The sequence below is a fragment of the Canis aureus genome, chromosome 10 (genome assembly GCF_053574225.1).
Source record: "Canis aureus isolate CA01 chromosome 10, VMU_Caureus_v.1.0, whole genome shotgun sequence".
NCBI classification, from domain to species: Eukaryota; Metazoa; Chordata; class Mammalia; order Carnivora; family Canidae; genus Canis; species Canis aureus.
In genome coordinates, this window is record NC_135620.1 from 58,140,737 (window position 1) to 58,162,440 (window position 21,704).

At 45.5% G+C, this 21,704-nt stretch overlaps 1 protein-coding gene across 1 annotated transcript; it reads left to right on the forward strand.

Moving 5' to 3' along the window:
• Positions 1-40: 40 nt before the first annotated feature.
• On the forward strand, positions 41-6,610 carry SEC61B (SEC61 translocon subunit beta). Its single transcript, XM_077912674.1, has 4 exons — positions 41-200; positions 389-486; positions 3,013-3,114; positions 6,326-6,610. The coding sequence occupies exons 1-4, from the start codon at positions 198-200 to the stop codon at positions 6,411-6,413; spliced, it is 291 nt and encodes a 96-aa protein (XP_077768800.1). The 5' UTR covers positions 41-197; the 3' UTR covers positions 6,414-6,610.
• Positions 6,611-21,704: the final 15,094 nt, after the last annotated feature.

Below are 21,704 nucleotides of genomic sequence, written 5' to 3' on the forward strand. Positions count from 1 at the left end.
GCTGACGGAGTCGCCTGTAACAACATTTGTACAGGCATCTGGTGGGACAGCCCAGGCGTCCCTGGAGCCAGCGAGGACCCTGCGAGGGGCCTGGGGGCGGGGCCTGAGCCAGTTTCTCCGGCCGCCGGGCTTTGGAGCACTTCAGCGAGCGCTCGTTCGCCGTCGGTGTCAGCGTCGGGCGCCGTCCAGCCTGCAGCATGGTACGGTGGCCCCAGCCGGCCCTCCTTGGCCGCGCCTCCCCGCGTCGCCCCGCGTCTTCCCTTCCCTTCCTTGCGCTCCTCTCGTGGTCTCCTTGCTTTGCCCGGTCTCCCGTGCAGGGGCTGGGTCTGGGGGCGGGGGGCGTGCCAGGGCGCTCACCCCGCTTGTCTCCCCGTGTCTCTCTCTCTAGCCTGGTCCGACCCCCAGTGGCACTAACGTGGGCTCGTCGGGGCGCTCTCCCAGCAAAGCAGTGGCCGCCCGGGCGGCCGGGTCCACGGTCCGGCAGAGGTAAGGATCCCCGCGACCCCCCTGGCCGTGGGCTCGGAGAGGCGGGTGGGGCCCAAGGATTCGCTGGTCCGGAGGAGGAGACCCCGGGGTACTACGAGTCACGGGGGCACAATGAGCCTCAGGCGACGTGGCCTCAGGTCTTTGGTGTCCCGAGGGGGAGGCGGTGTTTCCTTCCAACCGCTCTTAGGAAAGGCAAGTTGCCTGCTTGGAGAGAAAACCGATGTCGTCGAACCGGGTGTGCCTGGACCTGAGCTCTGCACTCCCTGTTTTGGCCTGGAGGACCCGTCGCACTTGTCAGAGGCAGAGCTCCTCTTTCATCTCCGCTTCTGCTCCAGTTTTCTCTCCCCTGCTCCTACCACGCATACTCCTTTCCCAGCGCCAAAACTTAAGGGTCATCGTGGATTTTTTTTTCTTTTTTTTCTTTTCTGTTCTGTCTCTGTTTAGTCATTTGCAAGATGGGACGGCACTCCAGAAGGTTCTCATCAGTTGTTTCCTTTCTCGTGTCCATTGTTCCGGTTTAGCCCCAAGTTCTCTCATCTAGACGTTTGCATTTTCTAAGTCTTCGCTCAGGGTGATTTCCACTCCAGCCGGTCCTGCCCTCTGGTTCTCTCAACACATCTTCTTAGGTTCTCAGTTTCTTGTTGCTGAACTTTAAAACAAAAAAAAGAGAAAGGGTGACTACTAATGCTCTAGTGTTTTTTCAGCCCTGCTGCCTCTCCTCTGGTGATGCAGCAACCTGAGCTAATTACCGTGGAAGCCCTAGACAAATCCCGCCCCCCACCCCGTTTCTATTTATTCTGCAGGACTAAGCTGGGGGGTTCTTGGGGCCTTCCCAGACCTGGAAAGCAGCAGGAGCTGTGAGGCTTCTCTTTTGTTCCTGGAGGATTTTGTTCTCATGTTTCCATATTTTTCTCCTTCATTAGATATTGACAGCAATGGCCCATCATCTCCTACTATGTGGCCTGACACAGTAAATGATGAATGGTTGAAGGAATCAAGCCACTCTCTAGTCTTGGGAGTTTTGAAGGAACCACAGGCTATAGGAAGAGGGAGGCAGTTACACTGTGGCCAGAAAGAAAGGGTAAAATAGACACCTAATAGAAATCGAGGAGATTAAAATGGGCTCTATTAACTTCTTCCTGGCTCTCCAGTGGAGGGATGGGAGGTATTTTGAGTACATTTGGTATTTCCAGGCGCCCTGATTATTAGGTACTCTGCATTGTTCCACGTGCCTGCAGGTATAAGAAATCTTTAAAGAGCCTAGACTGATTTCTTTGGGGCTCCTGTAATTCCAGGAGACTTTGAGAACACGCACTGCAGTTGGGAGGTTGTGGGAAAGCGCATGGGTCCTTGACCTGGCTCAGCTGATGATTTCTGTTCACACTGGGTTTACCATTTAGCTCAAGTTCTTTTTATGAACAAGGAGGAAAATATCAGGTACTTATCCTGCAGCTTAAATAATGTATATCCTTGTGTGTGAAGGCTCTTCTAAGTGTATGAATTGATTTGTAAATCCTGGTACTATTATGTTTGTTATTTGCAGTCAGTTTTCTCATAGAAACAGCCGTACAGATGGATTTACGAATTTCCAGGCCACCATGTAGCCAGTAGTCAATGTGTCTGCACTAGAGTTTGGGGTAAAGGCCATGGCAAGGTGAGATGGGGATTAGGATCAGAGTTGGAAGCACAGTGAGAAAAGTTGGTGGCACTAGGGTTTTCACTTCGGGTTTCTGACTCCATGCAGTGGTCAGTGGCACAGTGCTGTTTGGCTACGTCTGTGTGCCAGGGCTGCCTGCGTCACTCAGCTCATCTCCCAGACCTTCATTCCCTTGTGAGGGACACGTTCTGGTTGGGTGTTTCCCCACATTTTTTCACATCTTATCTCTGCCCAAGATCTATGGCCAGTATATCGAAATAGTGGAGACAGATTACAAAATAATTTTTTTTAAATGTATACTCCCATTTTAGGACCTGGATTACAGTGAAAGCTAAATTGTTTTTTATCTCTTTTGTAGCATATACAGTAACTTAAAAGCATTTTAAAGGAGTCATTTTAAGATCAGATTATATGGATTCAGGGCTTTTTAAGCAGGGGCTTATTACTTGACTTCACAAAAATACATGGGAAGAGAAACTGAAATGCATTGTCCAAAGGAGGCACCCGTATGTGTGGGCAGGTGAACGAGCTCTGGAGTCAGAACCGGGTTCACTGCCTAGCCTGGCTCCCGGCTGGTTGCGTGGTCCTAGGCTCTTTACCCTTTATGAGCCTGTTTTCCTCGTTTATAGATTGGAATCGGTGACTACTTTGGGGTGGTTGTATTCATAGCATATGGCAGGTACTTATCTTAGTGGTTATCATGATCAGTGGAATAAAAGCAAGAATTTGGGGTGCTAGCAAAGAAAAGTTTTTGTATTTTGTGGGCTGTTTTGTTTTTGGTTCTTTAGTAGCACAGTAGTAGCATATATTATAATGCTGTTGTAAGGGCTTCCCAGAGCAAGCTGTTTGTAATATTTCTTTTCTTACAGAAAAAATGCCAGCTGTGGGACAAGGAGCGCAGGTCGCACCACCTCAGCGGGCACTGGGGGCATGTGGCGATTCTACACGGAAGACTCACCTGGGCTCAAGGTGTAAGTCTTGGGGAGCAGACCTTGTGTTTCTTTTTGTCTTTTTTTTTTTTTTTTTTTTTTTTTTTAAGATTTTATTTATTTATTCACGAGAGACACAGAAAGAGAGGCAGAGGACACAGGCAGAGGGAGAAGCAGGCTCCGTGCAGGGAGCCTGATGTGGGACTCGATTCCGGGACTCCGATCATGCCCTGGGCCAGGCGCTAAACTGGCTAAACTGCTGGCTAGCAGGCGCTAAACTGCTGAGCCACTGGGGCTGCCCAGACCTTCAGGGTCCCACAGCTATTGGGCAGTTTGGATGGGATTTACGGTACATAAGAGTTTTGTTTGTGCTGTGTGGGCTCGTTTCGGTTTGCCTGTGTATCAGTTAGTTTAGAGCCTGCAATAACAGCTTTTCATGGATTGAGTGAAAGCAAGGGAAGATCTTTGTGTAGCTGTGTCAGAATAAATGATGGCAATGGAAAGAACTCGAGGGAAAACTGCTTAATTAGGTGAAATTGCTCTTCATTTGGTGTTCTGGTCCCACACTGAGATATAGGAGTAACCAGTTGAATTGGAGTTGGGTGATTTTTCAAAGATCTCCTGGAGGCTCAGGCCGATATTATCACAACCTAATGGGAGTTTCTGCATTAGGCTGTGTTACCAAAAGCTCTTTGGCCTCCTTGCCTTTGGTGGGTGGTGGCTAGATCCTGGAGGGTGAACTTAACCACTTCGTAAGTTCTTCGGTCCGGGAGTGCTCATTAGGTGATGGGTGATAGAAGATGGGTATCCAGGGTCTCCCGGCCTTGCTCGCCTTACTTTCCCTGGTTTCTGGTACCGTGTGGCAGAGCTAATCCTGCAGGTCTCTTAGCATGAGGCTCTAGAACACCACGGCTTATGCCATTTGCTGCTTAAACCCAGTGGCTGAGGAATTGGAATAATGATGCACTCCTGTTTGCATAGCGCCTCTGTTCACAGAGGCAGTTATGTGTGGAAGCCATACAGCAGGGGCTGGAACTATGTCTTCTGACTGTTCAGGCCCATGCTCTTTCCATACTGCTTGTCTGGTAGAAAGACAGACTTATTTGGATTAATTTAATTAACTTGACTTGTAGCTTGACTTGGATCACAAACGTAGTTGACGAAGAGTTCCCTAGAATTCTTGAGATTTGGTTTTATTCATTGATTTTTTTTTTTTTTTTTTTTTTTAACTGTTCTATTGAAGACTTGTAAGGTGAGGATGAGTTTGAGAAATCATTCCTGGGGTTGGTGTGTGTGTGTGCATTAGTGGTATTAAAAACCTTTGCTCTTTGTTTCAAGGTAATTTTTGTGGGTTATTCAGAGAGAAATTTTGAAGCCCCTTGTTCTTCAGGGTCTCCAGGGGTCTACTTTACACACTTCTCAAGAGGTTGGTCAAACCTGTTCTCATGGGGGTGTCTGGCCTACGCCAGCTCTTAGCTTTTGTGCTCTTGAGCAGCCAGGCAGGCTTCCGCTACTTCTCGAGTCCTCCCAGGATAGAAGCTGTTCTTGAAGTGTCCTAAACCACAGTTTATCATCAGTAAGAGAGATGTTTTTGATGAAAAGACGCTGTGGGAATTTATATCTACAGACCTACATGTTGGAGCTTATTGCTGGTTCTTAGGAGTTGAGAATTTTTTTTTTCCGCTGATAATAGGATCTCCTAGGAGATTACTATAAGCTTTCATTGTGTTTGTATTAACTTACTTAATACCTTAGCAACCCGATGGGGGAGGCACTGAGATTATCCCCATTTTAGAGATGAGGAAAATGAGGCTTGAAGAAGGCAAGTAACAGGGCCACAGTCACCGCTCAGGGGTGACGGTTGGTTCCCAGACTCCAGCTCTCTGGGAGCTGCACTCCCAGCTTCATGCTCTGTGTCTCATGTTGCTCTAATGTTGCACCAAAGTAGGGGTGTGATGAAATGTAACTCGATGAGGATTACTTCCCATGTACTTTTAAATTTGTTTATTCCCACAATTGTACAGATTTTGGAAGAATAGAACAGTGTAGCAAGGACTTTGATCTCTGTGCGTTGTTCATCGGCCACTAGTGGACTCTGTTACTCCACTGCCTTCACTGTAAAGATTTCTGGGGTCTTTTCCCTTGTCTGCTACCCAGTTGTATCTGAGAGGTGCGGTGACATCTTGAATTTTCCACCTTGGTGTTGGCAGGCAAGTCACAAAGGAAGGACCATAACGTTTCATCATAGTCAGCATCCATAGGTTGTGTGAGATCAAGGGGTTCTCTTTTTAAGAAACCCATGTACTGATTTCTCAGCTTGAAAAGCAGTTGATTTAGGGAAGGGCTGATGAGTAAAACCAATTTCCTTCCTGTATTAAACTCAGAGATACAACCAGATGGGAACCTTAAAGAGAAAGAGTGAGCAATATGTATCAAATCAGAAAACCCGAGTTCAGGTCTCTCCTTTCTGTTCTGGCTATGTGTTCTTAGGCAAGTAATAATCTCTGAGCTTCAGTTTTCCTTGTTGATAAAATGAGGTTAATATTTGTTTGTCCTGGGTCACGAGTTTGTTTATCAAGTGAGTTTCTAACTTACAATGTGATATGTGTCTTTGTATGCTTAGTGCCTTCTAGCTAGACAATGAAGGTTGTCCTCGTTTTATTTATTTACTTATTTATTTTTAAATGATTTCATTTATTCATTTGAGAGAGAAAGAACATGCGTACAGAGAGGGAGAGGGAGAAGCAGACTCCCCGCTGAGCAGGGAGCCAGGGCCCTGGGATCCTGACCTGAACTGAAAGCAGACACAACTGACTGAGCCACCCCAGTGCCCCAGTGAAGGTTTTCTGTAAATAAATATTCATTTGAAATCATAGTTCAGCATTTGGGTTATTTGCACTTAAAGAGTCTGGAGAATTTTTCTTGTTATTTTTTATTACGGAAAATATCAAATATGTGAAATTAGAGACACTAGTGTCTTCAATACATCAAATCATTTTATTTGTATATTTTTTAGTACATTCTACTAAAAAAATAAGGATTTCTCCTTTCTGAGTAATCACAATGCCATCCCCACAGCCTCAAAATACCCAGAATAATAATTTGGAGAATATTATTAAATGTCGTAAATGATACCCCTTAGATGAATCTTAGGGTACTCCCTCTGTTTTATCCCCTCAGCAATCTTTATTATTAACAGCTATAATAATGTATTATTAATAAAAGTAAGCATGCCTTCTCTTCTTACTTCCAGTGGCCCTGTTCCAGTATTGGTTATGAGTCTTCTGTTCATCGCTTCTGTATTTATGTTGCACATTTGGGGCAAGTACACTCGTTCATAGATTCGGCTACATCCATCTGTCTGTCATCTGAAGAAGAAGGAAAAAAAACTCAACATATCTTGGACCAAAAGCATAGTGATTTCCTGTTAGTGAGAAAGAAATATTCTGTTAGCTTATTGTTTTGCAAGGAACTTAACACGAATTGGTTTTAAGGAATCAGTTTTTTTCTATGGCTAATAAACTTTTTAATTCATTTATACGAAGTCTCATTGCTGATACCTAACCACCACGTCCCTTAGTCCCTCTGCCTTTAGATTTACCAGTGAGTATGGAGAAAACGTGTTGGGGTGATTGTTTTCTTTGTTGGACTGACCATTCCTTGGGTGACCATGCAGTCACTCAAGTCCAACATACTGTTACTGGCCATGGCTTGTTTTCTCCTAGGTACTTCTGTCCTGGTGATTGTTATCTTGTGTGTTCTGTGGTTGTTAATGAGTGTGTCTGTGACTCCATCAGGGAGATCTGTGTTGAGTGGCAGCTGGTACCCAGGGAAAGAGACATAGGGATCATAAACCAGATATCTTGGATAAAATGCCTGCTCATTCTGTTCTTTGTCTCTGAAACTGTAGATAATATTTTTGCCCCTTCTCTTTCTCAGTTCTTAATTCTGAGAGAATTTTTGAACTTCCATTTTTAATTTTTAATTTCCATTTTTGAAATCACTATAGTTGCTAAAACGGTTTTGAAAGAATTTATTTGGTAAATCGGATTTATTAAATAAAATTTTGTTTTCATTTGGAAAATTAAAGACCTTGATAATCAGAGTGAGGTACTAGCATTTTAAAACTGAGTTGATATAATTCCAACCCAAAGTAAAAGAGTTTAAAGTTTCACTTAGCTTATGTTGCCTTTCTGGGTATAAGCATTCAGTCTCTGTAGACCCTAGGAATCGCCAAGAATAGCTCAGGGCGCATACTGCAGGAGCCTAGGACTCTAAGCCAGAATTTCTGAAGAGTAAGAAATGCCCTAGTTGTTCAGCAGAATCACAAAATGAAGAGGTGTATTAGTTGAAAAATATATGATTTTAAAAACGTCTTTCTCAAGTCTATTTAAGGAAAACTTCCTAGAACAGTGAAGCAGCTTCATAAGTATATTTCTTGACTTCTGGCTGCAGGGTAATTTTAGGTTGGGATGTATCTTAAAGAGTATGTATCTTAAAAAAGAGTTTCTAAGGCAGTATATGGGTTAGTGTGCTCTTATAAATCCAAACAAATGGGAGATTATTGGGGGGAAATGATGAAAAACTGGTTCCTTTGGATCCTGGGCACTGCTCATTGCATAAAAATGCAGCAGCCGTCTTCATTTTGAAATTCAGGGGAAAAAGTTTCACTGGGAAGAAATTAAAGACTATATTATCTTTAATGGAATTTTTTTCTCTGATATTCAGGTTGATGGTTCCAGTAACAGCTAAAAGTTATGTATTTAATTTTCAGAAGAAATCTGTACCTCAGTCCAGAAGAGGGGTCTTTTTCTTCCCTCTGGGGGAGATGCTGAAGCCACTTGGAGGAGCTATTTGATGGTGAGGGTTACGTCCTCTTCACTGCAAGATGCTGCCTTTTAGCCCCATCTGCCTCGCAGGGCTCCAGTGGGCTGGTGGCTGAAAGTCCTGGGATTTTCTGAGCTAGTGAATTATAAGAAAATGCTAGTTTTCAGTGGCAGAGTAGGAGATGCTTCATTCAGCAGAAAGAAAAATGGTGGTTGGGCATAAAAATATACAGCATCTATTATGTTACAAGGCTACTGTTGGCTCTGATAATACAATGCTAATACCATAACTGAGAATCTCAGTGTTCAAGCTGTTCCTTTCTTTTTCTTTATCATTTTTAAAAACGGGCAAAATACACATAATGTAAAACGTGCCAACTTAACCATTTTAAGTGTGTAGGTGCAGGTATTAAGCACATGCATGTTGTGCGACTATTGCCACCATCCGTCTCCAGAACTCTTTTATCTTGCAAAACTGAAACTTTAATAAAATAAAAACTTCAAATAAAAACTGCCCTCTTCTCTTCCCCTCAGCCCCTGGCAACAGCCATTCTACTTTCTGTCTCTGAATTTGACTCTCTAAGCACCTTGTAGGAATGGAACCATAGAGTATTGTGCCCTTTTATGACTGGCTTATCCAATTTAGTATAATATCCTCAAGATTCACCCATGTTGTAGCATATGTTTAGAGTTCTTTTTGTCAGCCTTTTTTTAAGGCTGAATGACCTTCCTTTGTGTCTATATACCACCTTTCGTGTTCCTTTCTTTTAAAATCGAGATTTCCAAACTGATGCTTCTTGAATCCTAGGGGACCATGAGCCATTCATAATTCTGAAAGCCTAACAAATTAGATCTTTATTTGTATTAAGTCTACATTGGCCCAAAGAATTCTCAAATCCCCTTCACTATGGGCTCTAATTCTAGTCACTTCCGAATGATTATAAGCCACTGCATGTTAAGCGAAAGGGCTGAGTGATTGAAACTGGGACGATGAATTAATAACTGCAGTTTGGGCTGAGCCTTTTAAGTCATTGGGGAAAGGGCCCAAGAGTCCCTGAGACTGAGGGATTGAAAGATGAGGATCCCTGGGTCCACTAGGAGCCTGAGAACACATTCCAGTAATGCTGGGTGAGAGATCTGTTCCTGGGAGAGGGAAAATATGCCATAGCTTTTATTTTCGCACGTGGCTCAGTCTAGACTCTAGTTTTTTTTTTCCAGGTGCTGAGGTCCTCATAGAATTGAAAAAGATGATCTGAAATGTTACAAATGTTGGCATTAAGATAAAAAGGACCAAAATGTCTATAAAGCTGGCTTCATTCAATAGAAAATCCTGTACAGTATGTGGACTTTCTCTGGGCATGGTGTCCTGCTCTTGATTCCTGCAAAGTGCTATTATCACCCCTCACTTCACGTGCTGTGGGAGGAGGGTTCAGGCCAGGACCAAGTTTGTTCGTTTCTGGGGCCACTACTAAGACGTCCCAGGGTAGTGCACTTACTACCCCATCTTGCAGACTTGGAGGTGTACCTGACCTGGGTTCAACTCCTACAGTTAGCCCTACATTTTATCAGTTGTGAGGTCGTGCTTGGCTCCCTTCTTTCCTCTGCCCTCATTTGTCTCATGTAAATGCCCATGGGTATGATGATTCCCAGCAGGATTAAATGAGAAAAGATCTAAGAGTGCCTTGTTAATTTGTTAGCTAATGGTTAACAAGTGCTTATTTTCAATAATTTCAGAGATGTAGGTTTGAGGGTGATGGAAGGGAACCACAATAGAGCTTCCACAATATAGCTTTTAAAAATAACGACTCTTAAGACCATGCCACACTATGATTTAGTGTTATTCTAGGCATTACTTAGCTTTAGTTTGAGGTTTTCGATTCTGCGGAAGGAGTTGAATTCTCAGGAATTGCCCTTCTAAGCTTTGTTCGTAGTATGGAACTTTTGTGTTTGTGGAGAAAGCATAGTGTTTATTCACTCAACAAGCATTTATGGATCACTCTGTGCCATGCTCTTCTATCGGGGTTTTTGAAATAACCTGTTGAGATCACTCTCAGTTTAAAAGGGCTGAGCATTTGGATCCTTGCCCCATCTGGGGCTATGGACTCTAAATAGCTCTGTGACTCCAGAGAAACCAGACAGGGAGCTCTATATCAAAGCCTGCTCTACTTGGTGAAATCAGCAGTTGGAACTATAGTTTAAGAAATGCTCAGGGTTTGTGGGCAATCCTGCCAGGGGTCACAAAACTCACTGCCTCCCAGGAAATCCATCCTGGCTGGTCACTTGTCCAATAGAAGGAAACCTGGGAACCCTGAGAGCCCCTAGCCGGGTGGCTGAGAATTCACTGTGTCCTCCTGTGCAATAGAGGAGCCTGGGGCCTGGAGACCAGGGGTTGCCCCAGATTGTACAGCAAGTGCAGAACAGAGCAGAGGACAGGTTGAGGCTTCTTGAGCCCCAGGCCAGGGCTCCTCCTTGAAACTGTGTTGTGACCCTATGTTGGGTCAGTGACCTGTCTCTAGGGACTAGGCACTGGAACTAGGTAAACGGAGTGGTGGGTTTTGATTAGTGGGTAGTGTTAATCAAAGGGGGAGGAGTGAAGCCAGTTAAGGTCAGCTAGTAAAAATAAAATGAATTATGTTAGTAAATTTAGGAGACAGTCAACAGGTTCATAAGGGGAAGCAAAATCAGGAGAAGCAGCCAGCAGAAGTGCATTTGTCTGCGTTCTTGGGACCACGAATGTCGGGTGAGCCCAGCACGTAGAGGATTGACTGAGCAGGGTCAATGTAGAGGCTAACTGCTTAAATACTGTTCCTGGCAACTCAGCCTCCATTCCATGCCAGAGACATTGCAGTAAAGTAAAAGGTGCAAGTTTACTGAACAGGAAAAAGGGACTAGTCTAGTCTAGATGGTTCCATTTTGGGGAAAGGTCTAGAAGTTTGTATCTCAATTTCTAGCAGCAATGAAAGCACATGAAAACATGAAGGGAAGAACTGAAATTACAAGGGAAAGGGTTAAATTGGTCCTGCAAACATGCTGGTGTTTCTTCCCATAGGCTCTGGTCCTAGGCAGTGCAGAGGATAAATCCTACACTTGCAGCTCATTCTCCTAGAACCCATCTACGTGGGTTTGGCTGTAGAATGGAAATCAGTGGTTCTCACCTCTTTCTGTGTGTGTGTGTGTGTGTGTGTGTGTGTGTGTGAGAGAGAGAGAGAGAGAGAGAGAGAGAGAATTGCCTGGAAGGAGTCTGCTCCTGCCACATGGCCGATCCGGCTGGCAGCAGCCTGGGAGGGCCAGCTCTCCAGAGCAGGAGTCACAGTGTGGGCTCAGGGGCGCTGGGCCTGAGGTTTCTTCCAGGCCTGTCACTGGCACAAGAGTGTTTTTTGTCCCCCTTCCTCTTCTTTTGAAGCTTCAACCATGTTCCCATTTGCTTTGCAGTCTCTGCACTGTGCTGGGAAATTCACCCTGCCCTGTGGGGTTTTGCATTTTGTGCACTTGCAGCCCTGTGGTGTGCGTAGTCAGCTGGCCGTGGAGCTGGGAGGCCCTGCAAGGCCCAGGGTCCTGCTTCGCCCTTCAGTTCTCTCACTCGGTCTCTAACAGCACCTCTTTTTATAGCCGTGCTGCCTGAAGGAGCAAAATAAACCCTTGTCAGACTGCTCCTTGCACTGGGACCTGCAGTTGGCTCCAGGAGGCAGTACAGGATGAAAGGGGCGAGTGTGTGATGATCATGGCTGGGCAAGGCTTTCCTTCTGAGCGGGCCGTCAGATGGCTGGTGTGGCACCCCCCCACACACACCCAGGGGGACCCCTGAGGTGTCATCGGTAGGGAGCTCTGCACATGCCTCCCTGTGGGAGAGTTGCTGTATCCACGTGAGGGGACACCTCCGTGAGACACTCTAGAGACCCGTGAAACATTTGTGTTAATGCCACATGCAGCCTTTCCGCTGCTCATTGGTGGCCTCTGCAGTAAATCAAAATCAAATTTAGGTGAGTGGTGATCTGATGCTGGCACAGGCTAGGTAGTCTGACCCAGCTCACTGCTCCTCCTCTTCTCCTCCTGACCCCGCTCCCCTTCCACCTTCCGCTTGTTCTCTTCTGTTTTATACAACTGAGATCCCTGGGCTATTGCATTCAAAGGAACACAGTCCTCCAATGAAAGTTATTAAAAAATAATTCTGATTTGCACCTATACTTTTCCAAGTTGTAGTGAGGTTGAATTGTGTCACCCCAAATTTGTGTGCTGAGACCCTAACTCCTAGCACCTCAGAAGGTGACCTTACACGGAGATTGGGTCTTTGCAGAGGTCGTCAAGTTAAACTGAGGCCTTTAGCTGGGTCCCTAATCCCATATGACTTAGTTCTTTTAAGAAGGCGAGATTTGAAAAAAGTGATTTGGATGTAGAGCCATACGGGGAGAACGTCATGCGAACTTGAAGGCATCCATCAACAAGCTGAAGACAGGCCTGGACCAGCTCTTTCCCTCACAGCCCTCAGAAGAACCAAACCTGCTAGCACCTTGATTTTGCACTTCTAGCCTCTAGAATTGAGGCCCTACCACCGCCCCAGTGGTGCTGTTTTGTACGGCAGTGCAAGCAGACCAATACACAAGTATCTTTTTATTTTATTTTAAAAAGTTTAAAGATTTTTATTTATTTATTTATGAGACAGAGAGAGAGGCAGAGACATAGGCAGAGGGAGAAGCAGGCTGCCTGCAGGGAGCCTGATATGGGACTTGATCCCAGGACCCCAGGATCACGCCTTGAGCCAAAGCAGACGCTCAACCACTGAGCCACCCAGGTGCCCCAATACAAAAGTATCTTAAAGGGGAAGCCGATCTGTAACTCAGAAATGCTTTTAACACCCTCTTTCATATCTTCCTGGCCTTTTTGCATCTGCAGCATCTAGGGAACCTTTCTGAACTCTGAAATCCCTTCCCCACTATTGACCCGAGCGACTTATTTCTCTAATACCTCCCAACTGGGGAGCAAAGAAATCCATGGGCTCTGATTCACTCCTCTGGTATCCTAATCTTGAGGAAGGGGATGCCCCAAATCTGAAGCACAAGGCTTTTGGGTCACCAGCGGTGGGTATCCCCCAGTGTCAGCAAAAACCTGGCCCCTGTTTATGCATAAGGTGAGCACTGCTTCATCTAGCTTATTCCATCTGGACACTTGTTCATCTCACAATGAACCGAGAAAAACCCAGTGTTCTGACTCAAGAGACCAAGCAGGAGATCTAGGCTGGTGATAGATTCTTGGCAGGAATTGGGTAGTGAGCAGAGCGTGTTCAGCAGAGTGGGTGGCGTTCCTTCACCAGCAGTAGAGGCTGGACCAGTGGAGTCCTGGCCCCGCCGGCGGGGATTTGGTGATGCACACAACAGCTCGGGATCTAGATTCAGGTTTTCACTTACATATATTCTCCTTGCATTCCTGGAATGGACTCCACTTGGGCACTCGGATGAGAAGAGCTAGCACAGCAGGCCAGACACAGAAAGATCTGTTTGCAAGGTCGGCCGTTGACTGGTGGTCTGGACACTCGGCATTTGAGCTGTTCCCTACTCATAAGGCTGGTCGACAGGCAGTAGATGACTATGACACCACTACCGACCTGATAGGGTCCTTGGCACTGAGTCTTTAATGGGCCTACCTGGACTGAAGCATTGCACGCATTCCTGCATCCTTCGCGGCCAGAGAAAGGAACGCGCTCACAGGAGGAACAGAGCATACGAAGCCTGCCCATGGATTTCTCGACTACACCTGTGTCTTTTTTTCTCTGATGAACCTATTGTGTATCCTTTCACTGTAATAAACCTTAGCTGTGAGTACAACTATATGCCGAATCCTGCGAGTCTTTCTAGAAACTCTGCAAACATATGGGTGGTCTTAGGGAGCCCTGAAACAGTCATGACGTATTATTTTTTAATGAGCTGTTGGATTGTGTTTGCTAATACCAATCCTCCCCAGTTCAACTCCCATTTTTCAAGCTTTTCCTTCATGCACATTACCCTAAACATCTTGGGAGATGGCAACTTCTTTAGTCTTCGGAGGTACCATGACAATGCATTTTACAGGTGAGAAAACTGAGGCCTACAGAGATGGCGTGACTCTCCCAAAGTCACGCAGCTACTGACCACCTAGCAGAGCTGGGAACCCTGGGCTGTCTGCCTCCGTGTTAGGGTGACCAGCCTTCCTGGTTTGCCTTCTACCGAGGGGTTTCCGGGGACATGACGCTTTGAGTATGAAAACTGAGATGGTCCTGGGCAAACTCAAATGGTTGGTCACCATACTTTGAGCCTATCGCTGTTTTTTACTTTATCTGATTGGCAACTTCAGTGTTCCTGAAGGAGAGCTCGCCCCCTTTGCGAGGTGGGCATATTTAGCTCTGAAATGGAAGAGCCAAACACCTGGTCTCTCAAGAATAATTTCCAAAATCTTTTTTTTTTTTTAAAGATTTTATTTATTCATGACACACACACACACACACACACACACACACACACACACACAGAATGAGAGAGAGACAGGCAGAGGGAGAAGCAGGCTCCATGCAGGGAGCCCGACATGGGACTAGATCCCAGGTCTCCAGGATCACACCTGGGCTGAAGGCAGATGCTCAACCACTGAGCCACCAGGGCATTCCTCAATTTCCAAATTCCTTTCTCTAGGGCCAAACAGGGGCCCTCCCAGCCTGCTCTGCTGGGTCTGCTCCTTCCTCTTCTCCACCAAACCCCCCAACTGGTGCTCCCTCCCCCACCCCACTCTGCCCACCACATTTTTCAGCATTACTGGTTTTAATTTCCTTTACCATCCCCTTTGCAGAAACTTCTTTCCTGATTTAATTACTATGTCTCTTAATTCAATTTCATTCTCTTGATTGTCATTAAACTCCCAGAGTTGTTTCTCCAAAGAATTTAAAGGCGAGGCCCTCTGCTTAGAGATTAATTGTCATCATTTTGTCTTTAAACACAGGTACTTTCTTACCTGTCTTCAATTATCTCCCAGAGAAAGGAGAGTGACCATCCTTCTTCTCAGGGCCTCTCTGAGAACAAACACTGCTGGGGGCTACCTTTTCAGAGAGAGAGAGAGAGAAAGAGAGAGAGAAAGCGAAGTGTCTTAAATTTTCTTCCACCTTCTACTGACTCTAATCTCAGGGGCTCAGGCTGTGAAGAGGTTGGGGGCTCTAGGAGAGGCAGCCTAGGCTTGGGAAATGATGGCTCTTGTCAGGAGGGGTGTGAAATGGTGAGGAGGGGCAATGCAACGCTGGCTCTGGCCTCAAGCATCCTGGCAGCCAGGGTCTCTCAGAGGAAATAGAGCTGTAGCTTAAGATACAACAGAAGCACCTCAGGCTAGAATTTTCCTTCTTTGGAGCGTGGGTCTCAGGACATCAAAGCCCCAGTGTCCCTTGCTCTCACTGTTCCCTTGTGTTCTCAGTACTGCAGCCCTTTGACCTTTGAGACACCCCCTCAAACTCTATTTTTGCTAGCGCTGTCACTCCTGAATCTCCTCTGTCTTTGTGCACAAACCTTGAGAAAGAGGAACGATTCCAGGTAGGGCTGGGCCAGCTTCCTGTAGGATCCAGTTAATGCAACTCCTGCCCCTGTGGGTGAAGCCCCTGAGAGGTAGAAGGTGTAGGTTCCGGGCGGTGGGGGCTTAGGCAGGGTTCTGAGTTGCTGTGTGCTCTCAGTGCTCGGCTATCCTGAGCCTCGGTGCCCTTGTCTGCAGATATTCAGGCATCGTACCTTATAAAAGGATCTAGGCCTGCCTCTTCCCTTATGTCAGGGTTAAATGAAAGAATTCAAGTAAAGCATTCAGCACAGGGCCTGCCACCGTAATAAGCCTTCAATAACAAGTAGTCATATTCACAATGAGTAGCATTTGGTCCTATAGGTTGTAGAATCAACAACTTTTAGTACTGAAAAGAAAATTCCTGTTCCAAGCTCTAATTTGTATCTGACATATTCTGTTCAGTCTCTGACTCTGCTTGGATACCTCTTTTTTTTTTTTTTTTTAAGATTTTATTTATTTATTCATGAGACCCAGAGAGAGGGGCAGAGATATAGGCGGAGGGAGAAGCAGGCTCACTGCGGGGAGCCTGTGGCAGGACTCAATCCCAGGACCCCTGGGATCATGACCTGAGACAAAGGCAGACGCTCAACCACTGAGCCACCCTGGCACCCCTGCTTGGATACCTCTTGTGATAGGGAGCTCACTGCTCTTTGGGAATCCCTGCCTTCTTTGGGCCATTTTGTAGATGCCAAATAGGAGCTCTATTTACAGGTCTGATGTATTTAAACTCTCCATTTGCAGGGAACAAGATGTCTTTCCCTATTCAACAATAATATGGGCTGCCAGAGAATAGGACCAAATAATTGTTTGGAGGGTAATTTAGCAAATGACTCAATGACATACTCATAGGGTGAGGGTTTCAGACTCCAGACTCTTCCCTTATCTGGTTCCTGGGACTTTAAGTCCAGCTGAAGATGAGGTTGGGTTTGAAGAGGAGCTCAGCTAATCCGGGCACATTTTATAGACAAGGCCTTAAAGATCCCCACGGAATCTTTGAAATCACCCTTTTCTTGGGTTCACGAGCACTCATAAATGATACCATCACTTCCTGGTTATTCATGCTCATTAAATGTAAGAATAAAGAGTATAGAGCTCACGAGGGGCACCATCCGCTTGGCTGCATTTATGAAGAGAAGGCGCTGGGATGTTTAATGTAAGCTACCCAGTTTGTCTAATAAAATCCTTCCACGGCTGATGTTACCAGCTTCGTGCCACACATGCTTGTGCTATTGGGACAGTACTAGCGTGTATTCAAATTCCCATTGTGTCTATTTAGTTTTTACTTAAAGGAAATGATTTTCACCATTTAAGGTAGATTTCCTAATGTAAATATACCTATATACCTAGGTGTGAGGAGTTAGAAATGTGCTGTCACATGTATCGAGACGGCAAGGGAATGATTTAAGGATAGCAGAGAATAGGAAGGAGCTACTACTCATTCGTGGCTCATTTAATTGTAGATCCATCCTGTTCTCCAGGGACTTATGATTTGTGCAATGGTGGATTCGCATTGCTGGGTTTACATAAAGCTGAATTTATTCTCATTTAATGCTTAATTGATTCAATCTTATTTTAATGACATATTTATATGGACTCCTAGAAGATTTGGATTGGGCCTCAGAACTTAGTTTGGCCAATCCTTCTTGTTACAGGTGAAAACATGGAGGACCAGAGAGGTTAAAGGATTCACCCACGATCACACTGGTAGTAAGCGCAGGGCTGCGATTCCAGCTTAGATATTATTCATTTGTGAATTTTAACTTTATTTTATTTTAGATTTTATTTTATTTATTTGAGAGAGAGAGAAAGGGAGAGAGGAGAGTGAGCACTAGGAGGGGGAGCAGCAGAGGGAGAGGGAGAAGCTGGCTCCCTACTGAGCAGGGAGCCCAATGGGGCTCGATCCCAGGACCCTGGGATCATGACCTGAGCTGAAACCACCCAGGTGTCCCTCAGCCTAGATTCAAATGTAGTTTGAATGTTTTCTTTTTCTATAGTAATAGGAATCTCTATCTATCTATCTATCTATCTATCTATCTATCTATCTCTATCTGGCTTTCATGTACAACCCCATGTGGGAGGGAGGCGACAGGCACACATAAATATATTTATGGGCGTCTACCTGTAACCTGTGTCCGCATTGACCACCAGGATTCACAGGGTCTAAGCCGTGCTTCCGTGGCTGTTCTCTTGCCTGCCTCTCTTGAATCCCATGTATAGCTGCGGGGGAATAAAAAACCGACAAGCTCTGAATTAGAACAGCTTGCCCTCAAGCCAGCTGTCACTTGACCTCTCTGGTCCTCTGGTCCTTACTTTTTCCTGTAACCTTCATGTTAACTGCAGTATCTGTCACATGGATGTGAATGGGATTGGTTTAGAACTCACCCCCGGGTGTAGTGCGATGAGCTGCTTTAGTGATGCTAATGGTTCCTCATCCTCTAGGTCCCAGATCCTGTTTATTTTGAATCAATCTAGTTGATGGAGCAACTTGCTGTCTCCCAGGTGTGGCCCCTACCTTGTGCACATTGATGAGGAACCACAACCCCCTTCCCTGAATTTCCCTTCGCGTGCAAGGAAGGCATCTACACGTGCGTAGCAGACTTTATAGAAAACTTGAGAAAACAGAGGGGTCTATAAAATCATGTTGTTGTTTTCCCTTCTTTTTAAAAATACTCTTCCGTAGGGTTCATCCCAGACATTTCCTCTCTCACTTCACAACACAGTATTACTTAGCTCATCAATTCTCTATCATTTAGGACTTACATTTTGCTTCCATGGCGACCTGTAGAACAATGTCTTAAATATGGTTCAAATTTTTCTCCCAAGGACTTTGGAGAAAAGACATCCTAAGGCTGGTTTGGTAGTGCCATAATCTCATCAATGTCCTAACCTTTTGTCTCTCTCTTTTGCTATTCTTAGCCCAAGCCAACTGTCTTCAATCAAGATCACCTCAGGACTACAAAATGATTGCCATAGCACCAGGCTTTACATCCATGTTTCAGGCAGAAGAGGTTGGAAGACCAAGAAGAAACCTGCCAACCTAATCTGATTTTCAGGAAGCATTTCCAGAAGTCTTATCTATAGTTTATTCCTTTATACCATTGACTGGAAATTGGTCATATGGCCACTCTTATCTGGAAGAGAGGCTGGGAAATCTAACTTTTCAGGCAGGCACATCACTACTTCCAACAAAATCAGGGCCCTGTGTAAGTAAGAAGATAGGAATAAATTTTAACCATCAAACCATCAAGTCTGCCACAATCCCCAACTCCGTTCTGGACCCCCCTTTGCATAGCCAATGATTCACCGCATTAAAATGAAGAGGCCATCAAGCAGCTGAAGGAAGGGAGGTGGAGTTAAAGAAATGGTTGGATCTTTCTTTTTTTTTTTTAATTTTTTTATTTTTTATTTATGATAGTCATATATATATATAGAGAGAGGCAGAGACATAGGCAGAGGGAGAAGTAGGTTCCATGCACTGGGAGCCCGACATGGGATTCGATCCCAGGTCCCCAGGATCAGGCCGTGGGCCAAAGGCAGGCGCCAAACTGCTGCGCCGCCCAGGGATCCCTGGTTGGATCTTTCATCTGCTGTCTCCACGAACAGTCTCTGAAAGTGGAACGGGGAGGGGAGAGATTTCTTTCTTTCCTTCCCCGGCCCCGACCCCAATATGGAATTGACCACCCTGCTTAGAACAGAAGAGGTTACGGCTGCCTTTGGTTCCTTGCCGTGCCACCCAAGGATTGCTGTGAGCGCCAAAAGACAGATATGAGAAAGCACGTTATAACCTATAGATGCTCTTCAGTGACAGAGATGATCGTTTCTCCTTATTCCGAGTGTGGTCATGGCTCCTAAGGCTGTCTGCTCAGCTGAAGAAAGGGGTTTCTTGGGGCGCCTGGGTGGCTCAGTCCCTTAAGTGTCTGCCTTTGGCTCAGGTCATGATCCCAGGGTCCCGGGATTGAGCCCTACATCAGGCTCTCTGCTCAGTAGGGAGCCTGCTTCCCCTTTTCCCTCTGCCTCCTCCCCACTGCTCATGCTCCCTCCCTCTCTCTGTCAAATAAATAAAATCTTTTTTTCTTTTAAGAAAGGGGTTTTCTTTTTTTAGAAGATTTTATTTGCTTGCATGTGCCATTGGCAAGAACAAAACAAAACAAAACAAAACAAAAAATTCTCTTCTTTCTTTCTTTCTTTCTTTCTTTCTTTCTTTCTTTCTTTCTTTTTCTTTCTTTCTATTTATTTATTTAGAGAGTGTGAACAGAGGGAGGGACGGGGGAGAGGGGGAGGGAGAAAGAGAGAATCTCAAGCAGACTCCCCGCTCAATGTGGTATCTGATGTGGGGCTTGATCCCAGGACCCTGAGATTGGGACGTGAGCTGAAATCAAGAGCCAGAGGCTCAACCGACTGAGCCACCCACGAGCCCCAAGAAAGGGGTTTTCTGAGACAGCAAGAGTGAGAGCCAAAGAGAAAAGGAGCCAAAGGGGAAGGAGAGATAGAAGGGGGTAGAGGGGATAAAAGAGGGAAGGGGAAGAGTGGAGCATCTTCTAAGGTCCAAGGCAGAACAAAATACATCGACAGGATTGACGCCCGTGAGTGACCCAAGGGCACATATGATGGTCTGGGAGCCGGCATCCCCGGTCTTTATTCCAGTCTCCCTCATTTCCAAACAACATATGTATATTGAAGACGATGTGAAACATATGAAAAGGCAGAAGAGAGGCTTTTAAAAAAAACTGCTTTCTTGGTGTATAATTGACGTACAATAAACTATCCATATTTAAAGTTTATGATTCGATACATTTTGACATAAGTATACACCCATGAAATCATCGCTGCAATCAGCAATCAGCATAGCATATCCATCACCCCCAGAACTTTCGTCATCTCCTCCCTCCATGCCCCTGCCTGGCCACCCACCTCCCCACCAGGAATCGCTCACTGGTCTACTTACTGTCACTAGGGATTACTTCGCACTTTCTTCAATTTCACACAAATGTATGTGTTCTTTCTTTGCCTGGTTTCTTTGACTCAGCATAAAAATATGAAAAAAAAAAACCCCAATCCCAAATCAAAGAGAAATATAGTTAATAATATAACATAGACCTGCCAGGATTGAAAATAGTTACTGTTTAGTCCTGTTTGCTTCAGCATTTTTCCTGGTTTTCTTTTTGGGGGCGGGGGGATGTCATTTATACAAAAAGTTTTAAAAAATCTGTACATTTTAATGAACAGTTATAAAGCAAACTGCCGTGTAGCCACCACGCGGGTCAAGAAATGGAGCCTTGTGCGCACCCTGCGTCACCCCCTGACAACTGCACCTCCCTCCCCATACCAGGTCATCACTGACCTCACTTTGGGGAAAGTCATTTTCTTGCTTTTCTTTTTGGTTTTATGACCTAAGTATCCATCCCAGTATAGCAGAGTTGAGTCACCTGTTTGTGAATTCTGTTTGACTGAGATCATCCCGCATGTCTTCTTCTGTGACTTGCATTTTCGTTCGTTCTGTCTATGAGATTCACCCCATCATGCCGGGTGGCTGTGCTTTGCTCATTTTAATAGCAGTGGAGTATTGGGTTGTACGAGTCCACCACTGTGGGGCTGGCCCACACCAGTGAGAAAATTCCTAGGTACCATCAGGCAGTTTGGCCCTGCCTTGGCCCTTAAGCCTGGTAGGCAGCAGTCGTCCCTGGACAGAAACAAGCAAAAGGTCCCCCCACCCCTGCAGCCCACCCCCCAACTCCCACCCCATGTCCATGGGAGGTTAACCATAAATATTCCCATAGGCAAATCATAACTATTTACAACATTAGCTTCTGCCTGACAATATCCTTCTGAAGAAGCAAGCACCAAAGAAATTTTTTTAAAAAGATTTTATTTATTTATTCATGAGAGACACACAGAGAGGGGCAGAGACATAGGCAGAGGGAGAAGCAGGCCCCCGGCAGGGAGCCCAATGCAGGACTCGATCCCAGGAACCCAGGATCACTCCCTGAGCCAAAGGCAGATGCTTAACTGCTGAGCTGCCCAGGTGTCCCCAAAAGAAATTTCTTTTAAAAGAAATCATGACCTTTACATCATTGTATTAGTCGGCTCAGGCCACCATAATGGACTGCCATAGGCTGGGGGCTTACACAGCAGGAGGGTGTTTTCATAGTGCTGAAGGCTGGAAGTCCAAGATCGAGGTGTCGGCAGGTTCGGTTTCTCCTGGCAGCTTCTCTCCTTGGCTTGCAGATGGTTGCCTGCTGTCCTCATGAG